Source organism: Jaculus jaculus, chromosome 15 (assembly GCF_020740685.1).
Source record: "Jaculus jaculus isolate mJacJac1 chromosome 15, mJacJac1.mat.Y.cur, whole genome shotgun sequence".
NCBI classification, from domain to species: Eukaryota; Metazoa; Chordata; class Mammalia; order Rodentia; family Dipodidae; genus Jaculus; species Jaculus jaculus.
In genome coordinates, this window is record NC_059116.1 from 4335471 (window position 1) to 4352842 (window position 17372).

The 17372-nt window shown below is 46.9% G+C and overlaps 1 protein-coding gene across 16 annotated transcripts in view; it reads left to right on the forward strand.

The window, feature by feature from the left end:
* The window catches only part of Znf532 (zinc finger protein 532), a 133191-nt gene that overhangs the window by 50267 nt on the left and 65552 nt on the right, over positions 1-17372 (forward strand). For all 16 annotated transcript variants that reach the window (XM_045134644.1, XM_045134631.1, XM_045134637.1 and 13 more), the window contains one exon: positions 9506-11847. In XM_045134644.1, coding sequence (XP_044990579.1) covers positions 9523-11847 — 2325 coding nt within the window. In that variant the 5' untranslated portion in view covers positions 9506-9522. The remainder of the gene's footprint in view (positions 1-9505; positions 11848-17372) is intronic.

A 17372-nucleotide genomic window follows, 5' to 3' on the forward strand; every position in this document is an offset into this window, starting at 1 on the left:
ATATTACTGACTTGGAGAACGACAGGGGTCACATTACTCACTTAGGGTGTGATGAGGGTCTTGTTACAGTTGTTTCATTTTGAATCTCCCCTCCCATCCCTGCTTGTTTTTTTTTTTTTTTTTCTTTCCTTTGGAGTTTGACAGATGCATAGAAGCAAATCTCCACCACCGGAGATCTGTCATCACATAAATTAGATGTCACTCTCCAAATTCTCTCCTACTCTCTGGGTTTTCACCAGGCCCTGTCAAGGGCAGACAAGTGGTAGGATTTGTCCCAGTGTTGAGAAAGTTGGTCAGTGGGGCTTTGTGACACGGGAGGGATCCCCCGTGCCAACAGGTGACAGGAGTGACACAAAATGGGAGACGCCTCCCAGGTTCCTTGTGGAAGGTCTGGTTGGGCAAGGCCAGATGGAAGGCCAGATGGCATTTGACTGGAGGAAGGAAGCACCTAGGGAGCATTCTTGCCTAAAGGAAAGGGGTGTGGTCTGAAAGAAAGGGGTGTGGTCTGGACTAGAGAAGGGTTTGAAACAGCCTCTGTGCCTGGCAGGATGGCGTTTGTGATGAAGGGTATTTGGTGCTACATGGCATTGAGCCCTGATGGGAGGGCAAGTGGGATCCATGACAGCCAGGCCCTTTTCCTTAGGGGACCAGAGGGTGCACGGGCGGAGAGCTCTTCGAGAACTGAGAGCCCTTCGGACTTTTCCTCAGAAGGCCAGAAGGCTTGTGGGCCGGGAGCCCGTGGGACTTTGGGGCAGGTTTGGTCTGTGGGGACACTATTTCTCAGCTGCTCCCAAAGAAGGGATTGTGTAGGGCCTGTCTGTAGAACCTCTGGGACAAATAGATTCTAACTACAGGAAGGGCATTAGCCAGCAGCCATGTTTATGTTTCCAGAAGCAATTTGAAGGGTCACATGGGCCACATTTCAGGTCAGGAATATTGTGAACTGGAGAAGAAAGCACACTGCTTTGGCCAAATAGCAGTTTGTGTATCCATAATTGATACGACTGGGATTCATGAGAGCAGCGCACAGCTCTTCTGGACAGTGGTGACTTCATGTGCTAATTGCATGCTCAGGTGTGTTCTGTTGTTTCTCCTGTGTGGGAGCCATGCTTGCTCAGTGTTAGGCTGGAGTAGACTGTTCAGAAATGGAGTTCTGTCCTCAGTAGGCCATGCCCTCAGCCCTGCCCCTGCCTCTGCAGGGTGCCAGTGTTGAGGAGAACTGTATTCGGTGTGCCAGGTTTCTTACCTGTGGCTGGCTGGAAGGTAATCCTTTTTTTACATTCTTGGGTTGGACTTTTAACTTTTTTTTAATGTGAACTTTACCATATGAATGAACATATTGCATATTGGCCATATTCCCCTTGGGTTGGACTTATATTCCCTTTCCCCCACATACAGAAAGTAATATTTTGTATGTGTGTATATATATGTATTATTTTAAAGAGTGGGTGAGTTTTGGGTACACCACGGCTGCTTGCCCCTGCACCTGCTAATGAACTCCGGATGCCACTATGTGTGTTGCAGTTTTGTTGTTTTTTTTTTTTTTTTTTCCTTTTGAGGTAGGGTTTTGCTCTAGCCCAGGCTACCTGGAACTCACTATGTAGTCTCAGGGTGGCCTCAAACTCACAGTGATCCTCCTACCTCTGCCTCCTGAATGCTGGGGTTAAAGGCATACACTACCACACCTGGTTAACTTCTTTTTATTTTATTTTTATTTTTTATTTGAGACAGAAGAAGAGAGAAAGAATGAGAATGGGTGCACCAGAGCCTTCTGTTGGTGCAAACAAACTGCATATATTTGTGCACCCCTTGTGCACATGTGTGACATTATGTACTTGCGTCACTTTGTGTCTGGCTTATTTGGGACCTGAATATTTGTACATGAGTTCTTAGGCTTCCACAAGCAAGTGCCTTAACCACTAAGCCATCTTTCCTGCCCTGCAATTTCCTCTTTATTGCTGGACAAACACCCAACCAGAAGCAGCTTGTAGGAGGAAAGGGTTTATTTCAGGCTGACAGATTCCAGGGGAACATCATCATGGCGGAAGAAGCTGGCTCACTTCCATAGATGCACAGCAGAGAGACGTCGCCAGACAGGCAGAGCTCGAACTGCTGTTTACATACGTAGTAGGGCTGGACTACAAGGTTGGCCCCCAGTGAAACATCTCTTGCCCAGCAGGGCTCCACTGTCTGGAGACTCAAGTTGCAAGCTCAATCTTAATTTAAAAAAATGCCTGAGGGTTGCAGAAATGTCTTAGGGGTTAAGGCACTTATCTACGAAGCCTAGGGACTCAGGTTTGATCTCCCAGAACCCACGTAAGCCACATGCACATGGTGACCCATGAGTTGGAGTTCTTTTGCAGTGGCTGGAGACCCTGGCATGCCCATTCTTTCTCTCCCTCTGACTTTTTCTCTAATAGATGATTAATTGATAGATAGATAGATAGATAGATAGATAGATAGATAGATAGATAGATAGAAAGATAGATAGTCAGATAGATAGATAGATAGATAGATAGATAGATAGATAGATAGATAGATAGTCAGATAGATAGATGGATAGTTAGACTTGATCTAGACGTGGTGGTCCATGTCTTTAGTCTCAGCACTCTAGAAGCAGAGGCAGGATCTCTGTGTGTTCAAAGTCAGCCTAGAACTTCAGAGTGAGATCTAGGTCAGCCTGGGCTAGAGTGAAAAAAACAAAACTGCTTGAGTCTGTGGGACCATACATTCAAACCATCACAATGTGCATTGGGCTTTACATGGGTATGGGGGAATTGAAACCAGGCTGGCGGACTTTACAAGCAAGCATCTCTAAGCACTGAGAAATCATATTGCCAGTGCCTTGTCTTTTTCTTTTAAAAATATATTTATATTATTTACAATCAGAGAGACATAAAATAGGGATAGACAGAGAAAATGGGCGTACCAGGGCCTCTAGCCACTGCAAACAAACTTCAGACACATGTTCCACTTTGTGCATCTGGCTTTACATGGATACTGGGGATAGAACCCAGGTCTTTAGGCTTTGTAGGAAAGTGCCTTAACTGCTGAGCCATCTCTCCAGCTCCCCCTCCCCCACCAAGAGGAATTTTTTAATTTTGTTTTTTTGAGGTAGGGTCTTGCTGTAGCCCAGAATAACCTGGAATTCACAGTGTAGTCTCAGGGTGGCCTTGAATGTACAGGGATTTTCCTACTTCTGCCTCTTCCTCCTGAGTGCTGGGATTAAAGGTTTGTACTACCACACTCAGCTAGACAGAATTTTAAAATCTTCAAGGTTTCAACAAAATGTGGGTATACTTGGAATTTCAGAAAGGACAATGTTAGGAGGAATAAAACCAGGACACATAAGACTGGAATTTCCAACAACTTCTAAGTGTTTCCTCTGCCAGGAAACCATATTCTTATTTGTTGGAGGTCATTCCATTTTTCCTACTACTTGGTGCAAAATGATCCATCACCTCTCTAAAGCTTTTAAAACCATAATTGAGTTTCCTCATTTATTTTGGTTCCCAAACAGTCCTATTTTTAGTAGCTTGTAGACTCTTTCCCAACTACCCCCTCTCGGTGTAAACTATAAAATGATTTTCCCTAGGCTGGTCCCAGTAAGTCAGGATTAAAATAAGAGGAAGTGTTGGCAGCCTCCTGGAGATGAAAACAATGAAATGTACCTCTCTAAAGATGGGAATTTTATTAAATAATGTGTTTGGGAATTCATTTATGCCACCATAGGGTAAGAATTAAAAGGTAGAAATCTCACTTTTCTTATACCTCCCTCACTGCCCAGCAGATCAGACATGGTATCACTGTCATTACCATTTCTGCTAAATGGAGCCCTGAGGCACTAGTTACCAGGCAGCTGCATGGGTATTATCAGAACACACAGCTTTCTCATGTTAAATGGAAGGTTCCTCTTGTGTGGCAGGCTAGGAGGGGCCTCTCTGGGGCTGCCAGACCTTGCCTCTTGCTTGAGATGGGTCGGCAGGACATTATGCTTGTAGTGTGGTGGCAGAGACTGCCTGACAAAATGCGGCAGTCCTGTGGAGGTGACCCAGGCAAGCAGGCCTCAGAGGCAGGCGGGTGGATGATTGCAGATCCTCGCAAGAACACCTGCCAGCAGCACCAAGCCAAAGCGCCAGTGATTCAGACTTGGTTTAACGCGCCTGGCCTGCTAGCTCTGTCATGGCTGGTGGTTGTCAGTCCCAAGCCTGCCGCCCAGCGAGAGTTGAATTACCTGCTGTGGCTTTCTTACTGTTCTTGAGCTGACTGCCCTCTGGGGTGAGCAGTGGGGAGCTATAATGTGTTTCCGTTAGCCTGTCAAAGAGAGCCCAAGATGTAAATGCACCTAGCTGAGAAGACAAGCGAGAGGCACATTGGCTCAGCCACCACAGGTGATGACCAGAGCCTGTGTCCCGCTTAGCTGAGAAGACAAGCTAGAGGCACATTGGCCCAGCCACGACAGGGGATGACCAGAGCTCACGTCCCACCTAGCTGAGAAGAGAAGCTGGAGGCATGTAGGCCCAGCCACCACTGGGGATGCCCAGAGCCCACATCCTGCCTAGTTTCCCCATGTGCAGCAGTGGTTCAGAGAGACAGCTTGGGGTTCTGTGTCCCTCTGTCCTTTAGTGCTGGGGGTTGGGAGGATCAGACCTAGCTTGCTTCCTCTGAGCCACCCCCAACCCGATTTCATTCTTTTGAGCTTTCCAAAATCTGTAACCTGTATGCCCTTTGGCCACATGCTGGTTCTTGAATACAGCATTTTATGGGCGTTCACTTGGCCTCAGCAGTGGGATGCATGAGAATGACGGTGATACTCAGGGCTTATTCTCTGGGGGGGTCCTTAACATGGCTGTAATAGCTGACAGATTTATCATTCCCCACATTTTGCACCTAACGTTCAACTTCATTTTAGCTTTTTTTCTTTAAATGTGCATGCCACCACACCCAGGAAATATTTTTATTTATTTGCAAACAGAGATGTCACCGTCCAGTAAGCTAGAAAAGAGATATATAGGGAAGACAAAGGAAGGGAAGGGGGTACTTAAATAAAAGAATAGATTAATGGGAGTGAAAAGGCCCAAAGTGAGGTCAGGGGAACAGACTGAGTAAAGGAGAGGTGGAGGGAGGGCTAATCAAAATATAAGAGGATATAAATAAATCATACGGCATCCAAAAATTCATTTGAAATCACAAAAAATCTTGAATATCTAAAACAATACTGAGCAATAAAAATAAGGCTGGTGGTATTACCATACCTGATTTTAACCTATACTTCAGAACCACAGTAACAAAAACAGCATGGTACTGGCACAAAAGCAGACATGTAGATCAATAGAACAGAGTAGAGGACCTAGATGTAAGTCCAGGTACCTATAGCCACCTAATATTTGATAAAAATGCCAAAAATGCTCTTTACTGCTGAGTAGAACTCCGATGTATAAATGTGCCATGTCTTCATTATTATTTTTTTTTTTTGGATGCAATTTTGGATTTTGAATCTGAGTTCATCCTCTGTGTGTTTGTTGTTAGCATATAGGTAGGCTACTGATTTCTGTGTATTTATTTTGTATCCTGCTACATGGCTGTAGGTGTTTATCAGCTCTAACAGTTTGCTGGTAGAGTCTTTAGGGTCCTTTATGTATGGAATCATGTCATCTGCAACTAATGATAACTTGATCTCTTCCAGTTTGAATTCCTTTTATGTGCATCTCTTGCCTTATTGCTATGGCTAAGACTTCCAGTACTATATTAAATAAAAGTGGGGATAGTGGACACCCTTGTCTTATTCCTGATTTTAGTGGAAAAGCTTCCAATTTTTCCCTATTTATTAATATGTTGGCTGTCGGCTTGTCATAAACAGCCTTTATTATGTTGAGATATGTTCCTTCTATTCCCAGTCTCTGTAGGACTTTTATCATGAAGGGATGTTGGGTTTTGTCAAATGCTTTCTCTGCATCTAATGAGATGATCATGTGATATATGGTCTGTTTTAGAGAATCTTACATGTGCTGCTGAAAAGAATGTATATCGTATAGCATTTGGATGAAATGTCCTGTATATATCTATTAGGTCCATTTGTTCTATGACCTCATTTAATCCAGATGCCTCTCTTATTTATTTTTTTTTGCCGGGATGACCTGTCAATTGATGAGAGTGGGATGTTGAAGTCTCCCACTATCACTGTGTTTGGTGACCTTAGTTCTAATAGCATTTGTTTGATGAAGTTGGGAGCCCCCATGTTAGGTGCATATATGTTTAGGATTGTAATGGCCTCCTGTTGGAGTGTGCCTATAATCAATATAAAGTGACCTTTCGTATCTTTCCTTAACTAATGATGGACTGAAGTCTACCTTGTCAGATAATAGGATAGCAACCCCGGCTTGTTTTCTAGGTCCATTTTCTGGAAGCACTGTTTTCCAACCTTTTACCCTAAGATAGTGTCCATCCTTTGTAGAAAGGTGAGTTTCTTGGAGGCCACAAATTGAAGGATCCTGCTTTTTAACCCAGTCTACAAACCTATATCTTTTGGTTGGGCCATTAAGGCTGTTGATATTATGAGATATTATTGAAAGGTGTGTATTTATTTTTGCCTTTTATTTTTTGTAGTTCTTTTGGTTTTACCTTTGTTCTCTTGTGTTAACTAGTATTTGAGTATTGTTTGTTTTTTTCCAGGTTCTTTATATGTATGCTTTTCTTTTCTCTTCAGCATGGAGGATTTTTTCAAGTATTTTCTGTAGAGCTGGTTTTGTCTTCACATATTCCTTTAGCCTACTTTTGTTGTGGAATGTCCTTATTTCTCTATTTGAATGGTTAGTTTTGCAGGATAAAGTAACCTTGGTTGATAGTTGTTATCTTTCAGAATTTGGAATACATTGCTCCAAGCTCTTCTGGCTTTTAAAGTTTGTGTTGAATAATCTGCTGTGATCCTGATGGGCTTGCCTTTGTTGGTAACTTGGATTACTGCTGGTGCTGGGTACTATGAGCTCCCTTCCCCTGGTGTCTGGTGCTTGCTGGCATTGGCGCTGGCGGTGGGGGAGGGGAGGCTATGGATGGTGGCTCTAGTTCTCCCACTGGTCCATGTGATCCTCTACCTAGTGATCTGCTCCTCTGTTGTTTGCTGCGGTTTTCCACATTTCTTGAGTTTGCGAAGAGCTCTGGTGTGAGTGGAAAATCCCCTCACCTGGCTTCTCCTGCAGCTTTAGCCAAACCTTGCCGCTGTGGTTCTACGGACCTGGTGCCGCCGCTGCTGCTGGAGCTGCTTCTGCCTGACTGTGGGCTCTGTGTCTCTCCTACTTTTCTGCTGCCATTGGTAATTTCTTATACCCCTCACTTTTTAGTAGAAGAGTGTATTTTGCTGAGGTTTTTTTTTTTTTTTCTTTTCTTTTTCTCCCCTAGGCTGCTTTGGGGTGGTTCCTACACCACCATCTTGCCTCATTATTTTATTTTATTTTTTTAGTGAGCAAGAGAGAGAGCTAAATTGTTGCACCAGGGCCTCCAGCCACTGTAATTGAACTCCAGATGCCTGTACTACCTTGTGTGCATGTGAAACCTTGGGCCTGTGTCATCTTGTGTATATGGATTACATGGGATCTGGGGAGTCAAATGTGGGTCCTTAGGCTTTGCAGGCAAGCATCTTAACTGCTAAGCCATCTCTCCAGCCATTGGAGCTACATTTTAAAGAGAAACTCATAATCACAAAGGTGTGAGTTCTCAGATATTTTCACTCTAGAAGTGTTCACCCTCATTTCTTGGGTCATTTCTGTGTGGGATGCAGATTGATATTGGCAGTATGCTGTTCCTTGTCTGGTCTAGTAGCAAAAACAGTGACCACAGTACTCAGGCTAAGCAAACCAGCAGAAGGAGAGCCCATGAGACACATGTGGAATCATTGACATTTCAGTTCCCATGGAGCCTACTTATTTCACCCTTAGCAGTCCATTTCCCCAAAGTCTATGGGTAGAGTCTCAGTGTGGCTCAGGCTGACCTGGAACTCAGTCTTGCTCCAGGCTGGCCTCCAACTCACAGTGATCAGCTTCCTGAGAGCTGAGATTAAAGGTCTGTGGCCCGCTCTCCCACCTCCAGCACCAGCTTAAGTCTTAGAAGCATTTGGATATGCCCCAAAGTGAGGTAGCATGCTGAGGGTCTTAGCAGGATTGGCCACACTTGCGGTTTGTATGAGTTTTCACAGGAAAGTATGATGATCTCTTTTGTGTGTGAGTTCTGTCTCCATCCCAGGAGTTTTACTTCATGATCTTTTTCCAATTATGCAAGGAACAATAATTATTAAATACTTGAGTAAATGTGGACAACTTCTCAGAGCCCCAAAGCAGATCTGCAGAGGAGCAAAACAGTAGACACTGAAGAGCAGAATCTTGGAGTAACACCGCAGACCCTTCAGCCTGCTTCTCAAGCTCAGCTCTGGCTCGTTTTCCTTCCCACTCCTGCTCTTCATTCTCCTCTCTTCTTCCTTCTTCTCTTTCCTTCTTTCCATTTTCCCTTTCTGCCTGGCTGCTCACCCACCTCCACTGCAGAAGGACCTGGTCTGGAGCTACCTAGCCTCCTGCATCATGAGCCTAGGCCTGTTCTGTTACATTTGCAGTGTGTGGCCCTGACTTTTGCTCTGTTAATTCTTTGCCTTTATGGTGCAAAGTGAGTGACATGTAGTCTGTCCCCAGGCAGCTTACAGGCTGTAGGTAACAAGACAAGTACACATTCACCGAAGGACATGCCAGAAAATCACAGAGCCCTAAGGCAGAGGCCTCTGGGGTCTCAGAGGAGTGAGTTTTCCTATCACAATGTTCCTTGTGCTGGGGGATGGTCCTTACAGAGGGACACAAGAACTGCTCATTCACATGTCCTCCTCCTCTGGCTGCAACGTAAACGCCCATTTTCCTGAAACTCCATCTTCCCCTCAAGTTTTAACTGGGAAAACAGGAATTTAAAAAAATATATGGAATGGCTCATTAGGGATTAAAAGAAATCCCTGCAGACAGCACACTTAGTGGCTGTCCTGTGGTGGACTTGGATGCTCATTTCTTCTGGGGATGAATTTTGAAATCTGAGTGGTGTCTTGATTGTATCCCACTTCTTTTCATGTAGCGCTCCAAATCTGATGGAGACTGTAGTAGGGTGACTGCGCCAGTGGAGATCAGTGATGTGAACAGGAAAATGTGTTTGGAGAAGTAGCTTTTTGTGAGAACAGTGTGATCAACCCAGTGGCAAATGACAGCTTCTGGTTGCTGTCTCCACCCTGTCGGTGCTGGGACAGGGCTGCTATCCGAGCTCAGGTAGGAGCCATGCTGGTCCTGTTCCATGCCTCGGAAGCCGTCTGGATAGGGCTCGTGTCATATTCACGGGATGTTGAACTGACTCAGGTTTATGTAGTTACACAGAGTGGAGTCACTGCCTTACTTTTTCACTGTGTTTGTATGAACTCTAAAGGGAGATTGACCTTATCATTACCAATATTAATTGCTGATGGAGTTCTTTTCTGTTCCTTTAATAGAACATCTGATCAAATTCATGACCATGGGGGATATGAAGACCCCAGACTTTGATGACCTCCTGGCAGCATTTGACATCCCAGATATGGTCGATCCCAAAGCAGCTATTGAATCTGGACATGATGACCATGACAGTCACATCAAGCAGAACGCACACGTTGACGACGACTCTCACACTCCCTCGTCCTCTGACGTTGGCGTCAGCGTGATCGTCAAGAATGTTCGCAGCATTGACTCCTCAGAGGGTGTGGAGAAGGAGGGCCACAGTGCTACTGGCAACGGCCTTCACAATGGTTTCCTTACAGCATCCTCTCTCGACACATACGGAAAAGATGGAGCGAAGTCCTTGAAAGGAGACACGCCTGCATCAGAGGTAGCTTTGAAAGACTCAGCCTTCAGCCAGTTCAGCCCCATCTCCAGCGCTGAAGAGTTCGATGATGATGAGAAAATTGAGGTGGACGATCCTCCTGACAAGGAGGTCACACGCTCCAGTTTCCGATCGAATGTGCTGGCAGGGTCGGGTCCCCAACAAGATTATGACAAATCAAAGGCTCTGGGAGGGGAAAATGCAAGTAAAACTGGAATCTCTATCTCAGGCAATGTAGAGAAAAACAAAGTCAAGAGAGAAATAGAAACAAATTCCATAAACCTGAGTGTTTATGAGCCTTTTAAGGTGAGGAAAGCCGAGGAGAAGTTGAAGGAGAGCTCTGAGAAGGGGCTTGATGGGAAGCTGAGCTGCGAGAAGAACGACACCAGTCTTGTCGGAGTGGCACCATCGAAAACCAAGTCATCCTCCAAGCTCTCCTCATGCATAGCCGCCATCGCGGCGCTGAGTGCTAAGAAGGCAGCTTCGGACTCCTGCAAAGAGCCTGTGCCCCGTTCCAGGGAAGCCTCCCCGTTACCCAAAGATGTGAGTGACAGTCCCAGAGCAGCGGACAAGTCTCCCGAATCCCAGAGTCTCAGCGATGGCACCAAGAAAGTGTCCCTGAAGCCACCAGATAGTCCCAGAAGCATCTCCAGTGAGAACAGCAGCAAAGGGTCACCTTCCTCCCCTGCGGGGTCCACGCCTGCCATCCCCAAAGTTCGCATCAAGACCATTAAGACGTCTTCTGGGGAGATCAAGAGGACAGTGACCAGGGTGTTACCAGAGGTAGATCTTGACTCTGGGAAGAAGCCTTCTGAGCAGGCGGCATCCGTGATGGCATCCGTGACGTCCCTCCTGTCATCTCCAACATCAGCTGCTGTCCTTGCCTCTCCCCCCAGGGCACCTCTGCAGACGGCCATGGTTACCAGTGCAGTGTCTCCCGCAGAGCTGACCCCCAAGCAGGTGACCATCAAGCCTGTGGCCACTGCTTTCCTCCCTGTGTCTGCCGTCAAGACGGCAGGGTCCCAGGTCATCAATCTGAAGCTTGCTAACAACACCACAGTGAAGGCCACGGTCATCTCCGCTGCCTCTGTGCAGAGTGCCAGCAGCGCCATCATCAAGGCTGCCAGCGCCATCCAGCAGCAGACTGTCGTGGTGCCAGCATCCAGCCTGGCCAATGCCAAACTCGTGCCAAAGACCGTGCACCTTGCCAACCTTAACCTTCTGCCTCAGGGGGCCCAGGCTGCCTCTGAACTCCGCCAAGTGCTAACCAAGCCTCAGCAACAAATAAAGCAGGCAATAATCAACGCCGCGGCCACTCAGCCTCCCAAAAAGGTGTCTCGTGTGCAGGTGGTGTCGTCCTTGCAGAGCTCCGTGGTGGAAGCGTTCAACAAGGTGCTCAGCAGCGTCAATCCAGTCCCGGTTTACATCCCCAACCTCAGTCCTCCTGCCAACGCAGGGATCACGCTGCCCTCACGCGGGTATAAGTGCTTGGAGTGCGGGGACTCCTTCGCCCTGGAAAAGAGCCTGACCCAGCACTACGACAGGCGTAGTGTGCGCATCGAAGTCACGTGCAACCACTGTACCAAGAACCTTGTGTTTTACAACAAGTGCAGCCTCCTTTCCCATGCCCGCGGGCACAAGGAGAAAGGAGTGGTGATGCAGTGCTCCCACCTGATCCTCAAGCCCGTCCCGTCGGACCAGATGATCGTGTCTCCAGCTAGCAATACGCCCCCCTCTTCCACGCCACAGAGCTCTGTGGCAGCCGCTACACACACTGTCACAAAGGTCCAGTCTGGCATAACTGGGACGGTTATATCGGCTCCTTCAAGCACACCCATCACCCCAGCTATGCCCCTAGATGAAGACCCCTCCAAGCTCTGTAGGCACAGCCTTAAGTGTCTGGAGTGTAACGAAGTCTTCCAGGACGAGACGTCCCTGGCTACGCATTTCCAGCAGGCCGCAGATACAAGTGGACAAGTAGAGTATCATTTAAATTTTGGTGTTTCCGTGATGAGTCTAGCCACAAATACTTGATCAGAAGCTTTGATTTTTGAGGTGGCAGAGCAGTCATGTGGAGGGGTGCATGCATATATGTATGCAGGCAAGCACAGGAAAGAGATATGTTTCCATAGCAATGTTGAAGCGTGAAGGTGATTGTTTCAGCCAGACGTAAAGTGTAATGTGCTGCTTGAATTATGGTATCTTACATTTAAGTAATTGTTTTTCACTGGAATACATGTTGGAAGTCTGAGATTCAGCTGTACAGTTAGAGCATCATCCCATTGTATTAAGTGTTCAAGTTGGGTTCCATTGCTACAGTTTCTGAGTTACTAGTAATTTTGGAATTTGAAAAAAAATGACTGTTATTTATAGCACTGAAATGACGTGTCAAATGAGTGCCCACTTCAAGGTGTATCTGCTTCAGACAGTGGTTCAACAGTATGCTCAGTAATGCTCTCCGCTGCAGACCGTCTCAAGCAGAACACCTTCGTGCCATTGCAGCTTTTGTGTGCTCCCGTGGTGAGGTGTGGGCTGGTGGAAAACACTTATTTCATACTGAGCATCAGTCTGTTGCCTCTAATTTACTTCTCTCCATGAGGCAACTTTTGGCTAATAGGTAATGTGCTTAACAAATGTAGCTATCGTTTGGAAGTGAGTAGATCTGGTGAGTGCAATACCTCCAAGTAGGGAAACCACAGGACATACTGGGGATGAGAATGTGAAGTGTGGTGCAGAGGGGAGGGGCAGTGCTTTGAGCTCATGCCTGTGGCCTCAGACACCACTCCATGAAAAGCCGGTGGCGCAGCCATCCTTCGTTACTTCCTTGGCTATCTTGTGACTTGGGAGCTTTACATTGCGGTCAGAAGCCTGATGCTGTCTTGGTGATAGTGCTTCAGGGACCACGACTGCTTTAAGTGATTTGCAGGTTTGAGTTTGTGGAGGGAATGGCAGGAAAACACTGAGTTTTGGTTTGGTGGCAGTAGAAGTGGTATATGTATTTTGAGCACATTCTTACAGGTCTGGGTGTTTATTGCCTCATTGGCTCCAAGAGTCCTAGCTCTACGAAGGGAACAGCTAATGGCTCAGGAAGCGATGGCCATGGCTGTTGGACACTCCCCATCTCGTCACCACTTCATTTAAAAAAAAAAAAATCCAGCCGGGGTGTGGTGATGCGCACATCTAATCCCAGCACTTGGGGGGCAGAGGTAGGAGGATCACTGTGAGTTCGAGGTCACCCTGAGGCTACATATGAATTCCAGGTCAGCCTGGACTGGAGCTGGGGGAAAAAAAACCAAAAAAACAACTTTTTTTTTTTTTTTTTTGGTTGGGAAAGTGTGCAGAAAAGGGGAAAGAAAAAGCCCCAGGGCCATTTCCTGTGCATGCTGCAGACAGCATGTGGCAGTGGACTGTCCTGGCCCAGGAGGGTGCACAGTGCTCTACCACCCTCAGCTCTGTGTCTTCCTTGGGACCCTTTCTCCAGGGACAAGAAGGGAGGACATGGGCTGGGAGGTCAGGCTAGTGTCACCCAGGGAAAGTGTGCTCCCTGGGGGAGGGAGGCAAGGTATCTCATGCTATGGGTGGTCACTTTGCCATCATTTTTGTGTTTTGTTGAGACAGGTAAAATCTGTAATCCCCTAGTCACCTGGAAGAGGAAGGACTGAGCCACGGCAGGGTATGCACAACCTATGAGACCTGTTTTCTTTCATCCTTCATTTATGCTCACCTGAGCCACCACTAGGCTTCCTGGAGAGGAAGGTTTTTATGCATTCAGTGAGCCCCAGCCGGCTTCAGGGCTGTGCCATAGCAACAGGCTCCTCCTGGCACTCATTCCCTGCCTGCCATTGCAGTGGTGTTTGGAAGACCTGCGCGGTTTCCCAGTGGTCCCTCCCGGAGGGGCATCTGGCTCTGTGAGCAGCCTTGGCCTGTGCCAATTTGGAGTGGAATATCTGCTCCTCCCCTCCCCCACCTTGAGTCTCCTGCACAGCAGGCTCCAGAGCTTCCATGTTGGGCCTCTCTGTGGCCCTGCCAGCATTGCAATAGCAGCAGGAGCAGACCTCAGTCTTCATCCATCCTCCCAAGCTGTGGCCACATGACCAACCAGTTTGTAATTTGTCAACTTAATTGGGGAAAATATCCACCCAGTGAAACATTTCCTCTCTGAGCATGAAACTTGTAACATTCTTGTCTTACAGATTTTAAAAGTTGAGCCAGGCACCCTTAGTATCAAAGAGTTTATCCAGCCTTTTGTTTCCTTTATTTTCCATTTTCTTGTCTGCTTCCTGGTTAGTCATTTGTAAAGTTAGAAACCAAGGCCCTCATGCTACGTATCTCAGAATGGTTTTGGGATCAGGGCCTTGAAACCTTGTACTTTCTTCAGATTTTGGGTGCCTTGAGATAGGCCCCAGCACAGTCCCTGGGTCTGGATGTCATCCCCAGCAGATTCCTGCGTTCATCTGTTGCTGCTGTCAGCTCTGATGGTGGAAAGGTGGGTCCAAGGGCCCTGGCTAGACCACCAGGCCCACCACCCTTGGGGCCTTTCAGCTCAAGTTCCTGGGGCCTGGAGAAAGGGGTATTAGAGTACTACGTCACTGGATGGCAGGCTCCTCCTTTCTTCTTGTGTGTTTTTAGGTAATTGTAGATTAGTATAAGAAATGAGAGAGGTCCTGTGAACGCTTCATCTACTTCCTAAAATGGCAACAGCTCACAAAAGTGTAGCGCGGGATGTTGACTGGGGTGCAGTCAGAAGACAGTTGCACAGAACATAGCTCCCATTGCCACTCTACTGCTTCACGTTGCCTATCTGGTTTTAGGCCACCTGTTTTCATTTCTGTTATTTTACCAGTTCAGGAATGTGGTGACAACGAAACCAGGCGGGATATAACGGAATTGGCTTTTTTCACCCAGTGTAATTACCTGGAGACTCATCAGGTCATTTTCTATGGGCAGACACACTCCTTGACTGATGGTGGTGGTGGTGATGGCGGGAGGGGACGTTCTCGGTGGAGGTGTGGGTAGAAAGGGAATGAGACACGCCTGGCCTTTGGTGTGCTCTAGCCTAGCGGAGGAGCAGAGCGGTGGAGTGCTGGGTGACGCGTGCCTGACCGCCCCACCCTCGGGGAGAGCCACAGCGCCGGCGAAGGTCAAGACTCAGAACCCCACGTGCAGTTCCACACAGTGGCCAGTGGGCATTGCCCTCCCACATCACAGTATTCCAAGTCAGGCAAGTCGGAGCTCTCTGCAGTCTTCCTAAGGAGTTGGGCAGGCACGAGGTTGTACCACCGTTTCTTTAATCAGTCACTCACTGTAGGCTTTTCTACATTGCAGTTTGGGGATGTTGTGAAGAAAGGTGTCCTGGACATGGTAGTAAAGTTTTTTTGTTTGTTTTTTGTGAACATGGATTTTTTTGGTTTTTCAATGTAGGGTTTCACTGTAGCCCAGGCTGACCTGGAATTCACTCTGTAGTCTCAGGGTGGCCTTGAACTCACAGTGATCCTCCTACCTCTGCTTCCTTAGTGCTTGGATTAAAGGAGTGTGCCACCACGCCTGGCTCTTTTGATTTTTGAAGCAGCATCTCACTCTAGCCCAGGCTGATCTGGAGTGCCCTCTGTAGCCCAGGCTGGCCTGGATGGCCTGGAGCACCCTCTGAAGTCCAGGCTAGCCTCCAACTCATAGAGATCCTCCTATGCTAGTCCTCCCTAGTGCTGGGCCAAAGGCTTACGCCATTATGCCTGGCTGTTTTTGCATCTAAAAAACCCAAAACCTTTTTAGTTTTGTGTTTAACATTTTGTAGGTGCTTTAAGAGTGGGGTCAGGTTCACATATTTTGGCCACTACATTTCCACTTTGCAGGGTCATTTGTTGAAGAGACCATTTTCTCTTATGTACCCATGCTGTCCTGCAGTTTCAGAGATAGCTGAGAATGTCTGGACTCCTAAGTGTGGGGTTACGGGAGTGATGGGGGTGCCCAGTTTATGCAGTGTGCGAGCCAGGCCCAGGGCCTCGTGTGTGCTAGGCTAGCACTCTACCAAGTGAGCTACTTCCCCGTCCCCTCTTTTGCATATTTTTGTGGGGCTCTTTCTGGCTGCTTCATTCTGTTTCATTGATCTGTGTGTCTTTCCCTCAACCAATAGCAATCAATAGCTGTCTTGAGTACTGTAATTATATAATATCTTCTGTTCTTTCTCAGAACAGTGTGAGCTTTCTACTATTTTTTGCCTTGCCTTCTTCTGCATCTGCTAGGTTTTTGACAAGGCATGTTAATGTTTACAGGTCAATTTTGGGGAGAATTGAGGTCCTTACTGTGTTGAATTTCTTAGTCTGTAAACATAGACTGTCCGTTTATTTAGGTCTTTGATTTGTTTTACTGTTTGGTAGTTTTTAATCACATAAGTTCTGTTCCTGTTTTGCCATTCATTCATTCATTGTAGTGTTGAGGATGGAACCCAGGACTCCATGAATGCTAGTCTGAGCTACACCCTCAGTCCACATTTTGGTGGGGGGCAGGTTTTGAGGTAGGGTCTCACTCTAGCCCAGACTGACCTGGAATTCTCTTGGTAGTCTCAGGTTGGTGTCAAACTTACGGCGATCCTCCTACTTCTGCCTCCCGAGTGCTGCAATTAAAGGCGTGCACCACCATGCCCAGCCACATTCATTTGTTAAGCAATTACAAGTGTTATAATTTTGGTGTACATGGATTTATTGTTAATAGAGATACAGCTAATCTTGTAAACTTACCCATCTTGCAATTCCCTTTAACTCGATGGTTTCAGGCATTGAGACAACCTGGCATTCCTAGGATAAATCCACTTGGTCAGGCCGTGTAATTCTTTTTCTGTGTTGAGAATAGTATCTTATTAAGAACTTTTTGTGTTCATATCCATGTAGGTTTATTTTTCTCCCTTGTCCCTGTCTGGCTTGGGATTGTTTACTAATAGGAATGTAGAACATGAGAAGTGTCCCATCTTCCCCCATTTTCTGAATGAAAAGGGACATAGTTGACACTAGTATTTCTTCAAATGTTTGGAAATCTCCAGTGAGATTTCTTTGCGGCATTTTCATTCCCGCCAGGCTGGTGGAGAGGCTCATTATCCCATCTCTCTTGCCTTCACCCGTTCTGACTCCATCTGGGAAGGGCCCTTGGGGCAGCCTTTGTCATCTTAGGTGGGGTTCTGGCATGAGCTGGTGGGCACAGCGTTTCCTGTGGGCTTTGGTGGGGGTATGGTGGCACTTGTTTAAGACTTCTCTTTCCTGCTCCATGGGCAGAGAGAGTGGGCATCTTGCTGGCAAGGCCTCCTTGGTGCTGGCACTATAAGGTCCTGGTCCGCAGGGCAGTACCTGGAACTGTCCACCTTGTGTTCTGCGTGGACTGGAGACAGTGCCTCTCAGAGCATTAACTCTGGAATTAGGTTTCCTGTTTCATTTGACTTTTTGGACTTTTCATTGGACTTTTTGTTTGAAATACAATTTGTTTAACATACAGAGAAATGGTTGGTTGTGGCACTT